The sequence below is a fragment of the Pygoscelis adeliae genome, unplaced genomic scaffold (genome assembly GCF_000699105.1).
Source record: "Pygoscelis adeliae isolate BGI_AS28 unplaced genomic scaffold, ASM69910v1 Scaffold50, whole genome shotgun sequence".
NCBI lineage: Eukaryota > Metazoa > Chordata > Aves > Sphenisciformes > Spheniscidae > Pygoscelis > Pygoscelis adeliae.
The window spans coordinates 575170-585400 of NW_008823963.1; the positions used below are offsets into that span (position 1 = coordinate 575170).

General features: G+C 34.5%; 1 protein-coding gene across 1 annotated transcript in view; it reads left to right on the forward strand.

The window, feature by feature from the left end:
* The window catches only part of VWA3B (von Willebrand factor A domain containing 3B), a 72363-nt gene that overhangs the window by 26624 nt on the left and 35508 nt on the right, over nucleotides 1–10231 (forward strand). Inside the window, exons 11-15 of the mRNA XM_009323762.1 lie at nucleotides 108–246; nucleotides 1642–1773; nucleotides 4905–5003; nucleotides 7319–7501; nucleotides 8959–9086. Coding sequence (XP_009322037.1) covers nucleotides 108–246; nucleotides 1642–1773; nucleotides 4905–5003; nucleotides 7319–7501; nucleotides 8959–9086 — 681 coding nt within the window. The remainder of the gene's footprint in view (nucleotides 1–107; nucleotides 247–1641; nucleotides 1774–4904; nucleotides 5004–7318; nucleotides 7502–8958; nucleotides 9087–10231) is intronic.

Sequence of the window (10231 nt, forward strand, 5' to 3'; positions counted from 1 at the left end):
AATAAGAAGTACAGCAGTGATAAAAAGATCCTTCCTGTTAGATTCTGATATGCAAAGCTCCAAAGATCTTACAGACCAGGTTTTGATTTTTTTTTTTCCTCTCCCAGGATTAAGTGGCTTCAACAAGGAAGCAGAGGGCTCTTTGGGAATGTGTTTGAAGATGATGTCTACATTCTTATTGATACATCCCAGTCTATGAAGAATAAGCTGCCACTGGTGAAGGAGAAGATATTTCAGCTGATACAGGTATGATAAAGTGATGATTCTGAAGACTGAGGAGCATTTTAGAGTAGGCTCGTATTTTCTGGATGGTTGTTACTCTATTTTTAATTTTTTTAAAATGAATTAAAAAAATAGCTTTATAAAAATATTTTGATTTTTCTTGGTGTGCTCATTTTTCAGTTAAAATTTATTTTTTTTTCATTTGTACAAATATTCGGAAAAAGTCTGGTGAAAATGTTAAAAATTAAAAAGGCTTAAGCAGTTCTTCTTTCCCTCAAGCCACCTCCCTCCTAAAAAAAAAAAGAAAAAAAAGAAAAGAAAAAAAAATGCAATGAAACACCTTTTGGCATGTTCATTTTTATTTTTAAGCAGTGTCTTCCAGTTCCACTGGCATGTTGTGATTTGTAATGTGTGTTCTAGATTCACTTGCGTACTTTTACAATAGAGGGTGTAGAATGTTTTGAACTTGCTTGCATCTTACAGTGACTCAGAAATTTGCAAAGGGACTTGCAAAGTGCAGAAGTACCTCAAAAGCAGTGAGTACTGGGATAGGATTTGTCTCACCTAGTTTTAGAAATCTATGATGATGTCACCTAATCTTACATTAATATTTGAGAGAAACAGGCACTGTAAAAACATGATTCATCTTAACTCCTGAGAGGAGTAACTGACAAATAAAAATTCCATCAGTCTGGCATCGATAGCAATCATTAGTAGGGCTAGAAAATTTAAAACTACAACAGAAAGGTTTTTGAGCTAAGCACATAAGTGATAGGACGTAGTATGATGTGGTACTCTAGACAGATCAGCACTAGAAAATGACTAGATACTGTGCCAGAAGGTTTTACAGGCAGCTGCACAGAAATGTTGATGAAAGGGAGGCAAAGATTCCAGGCTCTGAAAGTTTGTACTAACTTGCACAAATCTTTCACTCCTTATAACTTCTGTCCAAAAGCAACTTCAGCAAATTCTCAACTTAATTCTCTCTTGCTGTCCTAGTTCCCCTTGCCAGGGCTCTACATTTGATTCTTATTCTCCTCCTCTAAATGATGTCTTACTTTGATTCTGATTTCGGTTTCCTTTGGTAAGCAGTCATAATCTCTTCCTTATACCATTGTTCATACCCAGTTTTGTCTCTCTCTTTCTTGCCCTCCTAGACATTTCCTGTTCAAGTAGTTTGAGAAATATGAGTAAATGGAGACTTACATTGGGAAGTCCAAGTAATCTTAATAATTGCAGGCAATAATTTTCTCTGTCTCTGTATGTCTCTCTGTATACCATAACTGAATATTATCATAATTTATTGTAAACATATAATCAACTATACATTAATTAAAACAACTCCTATTAGTCAGTATTTCAGGATACAAGTATTCTTTCTTTTAACACTGAGTAAAATTCAGATGCTGTCTCTTGCAGGAGCAACTGAGACACAAAAAGAGATTTAACTTTGTGAAATTTAGTGCCCAAGCAGTGGCGTGGCAAGAGAAACTTGCTGAAGTTAATGAGGAAAATCTGCAAGACGCTTGGCTTTGGATAAAAGGGCTTGAGGTAACATGGAAACTAATTATCATGAAGCGTGTGATATTTGTATCTTCTCTTTCTGTATAGCTGGGCTATTTTTGGATTGACTAAGTATTTGACTTGAGTAAGCTGAAAATATAGATGATGTATAGACTTTAGTAGATCTGAGTACAACTTATTATCTGTGTCAGGAATAATAATCTTTTAACAGTGGACCTATTTATAAGACCATATTAATTCAGCTTGCAGCCTGCTATGTTTAGTAGCCACAATGCAAACATTGGCCAATTTGATTTCTGTAGGAACCATGACAGTGCTCAGACCCTGTGTCTAAATTTGTCACTCTTGCTGCAGGGATGCTGCATGGATGAGGGCTGTCGCTGGCAGACTTACAGCTCAGAGGTGATACAGGAAACTGGTGCCAGTGAGCTGGAGGAGCATTTCTAGTCCCTTTTGGTGCATGCAGACACAGCTGACTTTAGCCTTCATAGGAACATGAGACCAAACTCAGACCAAACATCTGTCTATCTACCCAATATTCTTTCTCTGACAGGGGCCAAAATCTGAGGATTTTTCCCTGAAACAGAGTAGAAATGCTTGTAGTCAGGCACAGTCAGCCACTAGACTGTAACTGTCAGCAGCTTTAGGACCAGTTAATGTGTCAAAAGTGGACAGCAATGTTATGAGCACAGGACTGAAAATCAATCGTACAACAGTACAGATATATCCCATGTTATGTTTTCTAACACAAGAACATGTTTATATAATAAAACTCCTCAGCATTATGACAGCTCTTCCTCAGACTTAGTCATGAAATTCCTGGGGCTGAGGGAATTGGGGAAGCTACATAATACCTCTGAGACTACAAAGCAAGATAAATAACTTGGTATTCTCAGAAAATACTAACAAACACATGGAGAAAAGAAAGTATTAGTGTGGCCTCACTGAGTAGTTGGTGAGTTGGTGAGTACTTATAACTGAGGTTAGTAAACTTAATTTTACTGCCTTCCTTGAGACTTGAAATGTTGGCTCTGTTTAAGCCGTATATGTGGTACAAAATCATGCAAATTTCATAATACTCGGAACTACTATAATTTGATAACATCTTATATATGCATTTGGGAATGGCCTTTTTCATCATTATTCATGAAGTTGTGAATTGTTGATTGTAAATTTCCTTCTAAGTTCAGATCTAGATATCTGAAATGGTGCAGGGAATGGTACAAGAGCAGTCTACTTTTTTGGGGGGGATGACATCTGCTGCTGACCTTTTAGTCTGTTTAAAGCAGTGCAGGCATAAGTCTGAGTTCAGAAAGCTGGCTTTACAGTGAAACTGAAATGAACAGGAGATTGCTCTGGAATATTAATCAGAGTAGATCCTTTGATCTCATTTTATACACTTTGGTCCCAGGATGTTGAATAAGGAAACTGAGCTACAAACAGTAACTAACTGTTCCTTAAAAATCCTTTAGAGATGATAACATTTAAAATTTTGGGGTGATTATGCCACGTAGTTGAAGCATGTCAACTTTGTTTAAACACTGATAAAAACAGTGTTCATTTGTAACAGTAGCAACTGAGAAAACTAAAATTAACAGCTTTCACCATAAGGTACATAGTTCTTTCCTTCACATCATGAGCATCCACCATATTTTCCCATGATATAGTGGAAGAAGTTGTTTTGTTTCAAATCAGATCAAAACCAGGTACCATTATTGAAAAGGGCCAGGATGGCAAATTTACACATAGTAATGAGCGATGTGTGCCTAAAACTTCACAATTCTTACTAAAACATTAGGAATATTAAGTATATTTAACAAAAAGAAAATGGCTTAGGCTAGTTATTTCTTATGAGTGGGTACTAGTAAGTATTGTTTGTGAATTAGAAGATAGGATTATAAAGTATCGTCTTAGCTATCTTGTTGCCTGGCCCATACATTCTTACGCAGCCATACAGAGTCACTCTCAGAGTGTACCTCCTATTCCATTTCACCTGATTTACTTACTTTGCCCTTTCTAATAGAACTGTTTGCTGGAGGGATGGACCAGAAGAAGTTTTAACACAATTAATAGGACTGAAGAAATAATGCTATCTCTTAACATATTTTTGCATGTATGTGTCAATGTTAGTGATGTATATTTATCTTCTGTAATGCATTCTATATGTGGATCCTGAGTCTCTTCTCACATCATTACAATCCTCACTGCTCTCCAGAGTGGTACTCAGGTGTTATACTAGCATAAAACAGACTCATATCTTTTCAGGGATTTTGCTTTGGCCCGATTAGAAGACTAAGAGTAAGACTTGATGAAACACTTTCCCATTCTCATAAAACCTTACTTTTCCCTTAAATTTGGAAAGTTTTGTACACTGAATGTTTGAAAGGTGGAAATCTGAAGACATGAACTGTAGTTTTTAGGTTCCTATAAGCCATGAAATGCATTTTGGTGAGTTTAGAGTTGCATTTAGTCTAAAAAGAAAAAAGACAGATCATGATCACTAAGTATGTGAATGACGCAGGAAAAGTGCTAGTATTACTCAAATACAAATTTTTAGGGGGCACAGTATCGCTTTACTGTGTATTTTTTGTTGTTATAGCTAACTTTTGTGCTAAAAAATAAATGATGTTTACATTGATGTGCTGAGGGGGTAGATATGAGATAGTCTGGAAAAAAAATTGTTCAGAAAACCAGGAAGTTGTTCACCTATTTTTGAGAAATAAATTTGTGCAACTCTTTTGTGGACTTTTTGAATTATTTGATTAAGTAAAATATGTATTTCAAGGGAGAGTGATGAGTTGGCAATCAGGAGCAGCAGTGGGAAAATATAATAGAATGTATCTTTTATATTACGTCTTCCTATCTGTTTATAGTCTTTTAGTGATTGCTTTTGCTTCTACAGCTCATATTTCTGTTGCCAGAATTTTGCTTATGTGTGTTTGCATAAGCATTGAATACCAATTTGGTAGCAATATATGCCACCTTGACACCTGCTTTGATTTTTCTAGCTATTTGACATAAATATTTTCACCGTTACATAACTCGTTTTGGTTCTGTAATATCCCTTGAATCAGTACACTGTCATTATTAAAGAATAGCGGCTGAGAACTGTTAGTATATATAGCTGTTTCTTTGTCTGTTTCTTTTTGGTTTCTTAGGCTGGAAGTTCCACAAATACACTCAAAGCTCTCCAGATTGCTCTTGCCGATACGGGCACGCAGGCTATTTACCTCCTGACTGATGGGAGACCTGACCAGGTATTTCTGAAATGAGAAAACAGAAAATGCAGTAGTGTGGTGCTACAGTGATGGTGTCAGAAGGCTGAAGCAAATGTATGAGATGAATGCAGAGCTGAGTCTCTTGGATGTTGTCATAATATTGAAAAATTGTATCTGAGAAGCGTGCTGTTTGTGAAGGGGTTTTGATTAGAACTCTCCGCCCACAGCCCAGTCTTTGGTGCATGATAACTCATGACATTTCTCATGAGTTGTTTTAAGGATCTGGTAATGGATTAAACAGTAAAACTTTATGTTAGTATCAAGGTTAGGATTTGTGTTAAATGAAATGTCTCCCTAACTTAGCACAATTATCTCATGAATTAAAAAGAAAAAAATAATGATGGTCCCATGATATGGTTGGATTTAAATATTAAAACCCCGCAATCTTGTGGGATGGCTTGAAAACCTAAAAAGAAAATGATTGATAGCAAAATAAAAAAAAACTGTTTGTGTTCAACATTTTTCCCCAAAGAACAGATCAAATATATAAGTAGGTACCTTCTTACATTCTTTTGCAGAACTGACACAAAGGCTATGTCACGTCTGAGGAGTAAGGGCCCAATTATTAATTTACATTATTTTCATATAAAGACGTTGCCATTAATATTGTTCCATTAGGTCTCTGTTTGATTCCATTTTTATCCTACTGAGTCAAATTTGATCTCATGTAGGTGCAATTCTGGAGTAGCAGCAGTCTGGAGTTGCTTTAAGTCCAGGCTTAAGTGGATAACAAAATCAAAAGTATGCTTTCATTTTTGAAAGTGTTGTTACCGTGACTTAAAATGATGATATTTCATGTTGTATCGCATTATTTAACACCTACTAAAAACTGCAAAAAAACCACTTGTTGATCAGATATAATGATGCAAATTAGGTAGAACTGAGCTTTGAAGCTGTAATGCAGGGTGAAAACTAGCTGGTATACCGAGAATGGCATTTTAAAAAAACTTTATTTGCCCTTGAAAATTTAGCTTGGTTGTAATGGCAGATATGCAGCAAAACTCTGACTTAGGTAAATAGCTGGGCTGAAGGGCACATAAAATTAATTACTGAAGCATATACAATAAATCTAGGATTCAGAAAGCATCATAAACTTGCAGAAATATTTTTTTTATACCTTGATAAGGAAGAAAAATGCTAAGGGCTCACTTTTCTTTTTGTTCTGTTTTTCTTGATAAAAGGAAAGTGGCCCATGAGGAAGGGTAGTTTTATATGCTTCAAAGTAATTTGAATATCAAAATGTTAACCTGATTTAAATTAGCAGATGAGAAACTTTGACCTACATCTTTTAATGTTGTTTTTAATTTTATTTTTAATCTTTGATATTTTTTAAAGACAAGTTGATTGTTATTGGCTGTCACTCATTAAAACTCAATTTACAACCAATCAAAATCTTTGCATTGTTTCACACTTACTTTTGCTAGCTAGGAGCATATATTTATATTTTATTAAAGAATAATTTGGCTTAACATACACTTATTCAGATTCTTCATCTTAATATTTTTATTAAGTTAGAAATTAATGAACACTTCATTTCTTTTTACCTAGTTAATAATGGCTTTTATGATTTATATTACACTTTTTAGATGAAAAAGAGGAAATGACTGAGATTGCTTTTAACTATTAAAGTACAACAAACAAATATTTTGCAAATATCAGGAGAAAGCTAAATTTGTCAAGATTTATGACAGTATTCTGAACAACCGAAGTCTTATCAGAAGTTAGAGAACTGAGTCAATAATTTCTTTCTACCAGATCCTTCAACAGTTTTAGACATGGTAGATCTTTTACTTTCTCACCTAATTTTTATTTCTTTATTGGAGGAGGAACACTAGCTTTCCTATTTTCTCAGCCTCTATTTTGTTTCCTGGTATTGAATCAACTTGTCATAGAACTAGTTTAGCTTAATAAAAATATCAACAGTTATATACATCCAAAGATACACAGTTATATACATCCAGTGACACTAAACACCAATGTTGTAGTTTAATTTCCTATACTTGAGTAGTTTTCTTTAAGACTTCAGAAACAAAGAGTACTGATTATATTATAATTTACATTTTGTTTTGTTAGTGTCCTGTGCCTTAATGCATTATCAGTGTTTCAAATTCAGTTTTAAATTAGATCATTTTATATAATTATGAAAGAGCAATCCATATAAAATGTATGCTTTTAACTGATCTATATCTGTCTCTAAGCAACAGTATGACTAATTAAATTCTTACAAATTCTCCATATTTTGATAAATACACTTCTAGATGCCACATGTTTAATATACATTTTTTGATTTTCAGCCCCCCCCGATAATTTTGGCTCAAGTCCAGCTTCATCGTAAAATTCCCATCCATACTGTATCCTTCAATTGTGATGATATGGAAGCTAATAAATTTTTGCATCAGCTATCTACTGAAACAGAGGGACGGTTTCATTATTACAACATTTATTTGACTGATCCTGATGCTGCAGAGTTTATTGTTGTGAGTATCTGAAAATAAATATGTTTGTTTGTTTCTTCATGTTATTGAAGGAACCACAGGACTCGCATTATTATGATTTCATATTACAATACCTTATTAAAAAAAGAGGGTTAATCCTAGTCAGATTTGAAGTGATGTGGAAGCAGTAAGTGTGATATTTTTTGGTTATGAAATTTTATTAGACCACAACAAAAAAGCTCAAATATCATGCCAAGTACATTTGTAATGCTACTGTTGCACCCCCCACCCCCGCCCCCCAAAACCAAAACCCGAAAAACTTATAAACCAAATTCAGCTCTGGAAGAAACACATGTGGTCTCTGCTGTCTCAGAAATAAGTTACTGTTTAAAATTACTATGGTTTGTATCCTATTAAATGAGAGAATGCAGAGCTGAATTTGAATGATGATTAATGAATGATTCTATGAATTTTGCTAAAAGTTTGCTCTACAGTAGCCACTGGCGAGAGATCTATAATGAATAAAATGACTAGAACAGCAGTGACCTATCAAGTATGACTAAGCAGCTCAATCTAACAATGCCCAATAGGAAATTTCTGAATAGACTAACAGAAACATGCATTTAAAGCATTGTTTTTAATTAAAGTTAACACTCAGTTAATTAGTTCCACAAATTTTAGAAATGGTAGTAGTGGAACAATGAGAACAACCAGGAACAAGACAGTAGCAGGAAATTTAGAACTTTACAGACACCAACTAGAAGGAAGACGTAAAAATACTCCAGCCTTTGAATATATCAGAGAGTGTACTGGGCAATTTTGGTGATTCTGCTGATGATGTATGACACTGCGCACGTTGGAAAGATGAGGACCAGAGTTCATGTTGTTCATGTCCAGACTTCGGGCCCTGTGGGACTTGTAAAGGGATCATTGTTGGAATTTCCTTCCTGTTTCCTCCTGTAGTCCAAATGATTCCCAGTCAGTTCCAATGTTTACTTGAAGAGTATGGGTTTTAACTCCCACAGGGACAGTATGTGATACAGCTGTGATCTGTAGAATGACAGGACAACAGTTGTAATGTACATACCTTGTATTGTATTTTACTTATTTACTTATTTATTTGCTTGCTTGCTTGGAGTGGGGGGAGCTATAGACCTCATTATATTATTCAGAAATATGGATGTTCATATCTCAAGGGGTAGCTGGCTTGTTAGGGAATGCTTGTCCTTTTCCTAAAAATGAAGAATAATTTGAAAGGCTGTATTCCCAGGCACATTTTAATCTTGTTTTCTACAAGCTTGTTCATACATAGAGAGAGTGAACAAAACAAACTTTGATTTAGGAAACAAAGAGACTACCTGAAAAAGCATACAAAATTATGTCGCTGTCCTAACTGAGTCTTTATTCAAAATTGTTATCGGAGCTTGCATAATTTCAGTTCAGAAATGAAACTTGTTTAGGATTAATTGTAATAAAATGTTTTATTTTCTTTTTGTTAGAGTGAAGACATACATCTTTTGAAAAGAGAGATTGAACAAGGAGAAAGAGACCTAGAGAAAGTGAAGACCTTTCATGCTGAATGTCTGATGATGGATTGTTATAATGGAGAAAATGATCCAGAGAATAAGTATGTCCTCATACTGATATTATGTTAATAAGAGATAGGAGCTACATAGTTACTACATTTCTGCTTTTTCATTGTCTTGTGTTTTTAACCTCTGACATTCTCCTCTTGTAAAAAGAAAGGTTGTTGGGTTTTTTTTAAACAGTTACGGTAATGGAAAAGAAAAATCTGGAAAAACACACTACTGTGATGCCTGAAACAAAATGATCTCAAATATCTCAATAGTCTCAAATTATTAGGAATAAATAAAGCAAAGAGGTGGATTTTTTTTTCTGTCTCCAGCACATGATAAAGTTGCTCCCTCTGACCTAGAGAATTCATGAAAAATTATTGTCCTATTGGTAGAGCTGGCTTGGTACTTCATGACTAAATTGCTACTCATTGGGATATGCTGAACGAAACATAAATTACATACAAATTTATTTGTTTAAAAGATGACAAACACCATGAATGAAATTCAGCTTACTTCTTTTCACATTTTTGATTTTACAATGTATGTCTGTATGTTCATGCCGTATTTATCCTTGCTTTTTATCAAAAGACAAGTAATCTCATCATTAAAAATAGTTTCATGTTCAGCATCAGTTGAAAAATGTGTTGAAAATTTCACGGTGCCAAGAATGACCATTCAAAAAGAGATCCTTCCACAGCATACTGAAGGCAGACCCCTGAGCCACTGTGGAAAAGTTTTCTGCATCTCTGATTATACCGAGTTTCTGTTTGGGGAACAAACACAGACCTAGCTTCAAAGATGAAGTTACTTGTAATCTCTACAGGAGCACAGCTTAATTAAAAAATAGCTTGCCCAGTGCCTTATTTGTCTGTGCAGTAATAGTACAAACCCAAAAAAGTACATTAAAAAAACCCCAGATTTTTAAGACAGAAAACTGTGAAAAACAATAAGCCAAAATAAAGGTATTAAAGTAAAATAAATTAACAGTGGAGACTCCTGTGGAACAATTTCATATGTATGGAAGGGCAGGTAGGATGTCCAGTATAAAAATGTAGGTAAGTGTTTATTTCAGAATTTGCATATTTTATTTTTTATTAATGCTGGGACATAGGTATATACGTGTGTGTGTATATATATATGTGCAAACATATGTGTGTGTGTGTGAGTTATTTTCATTGCTGATGGTAGGTTTCTT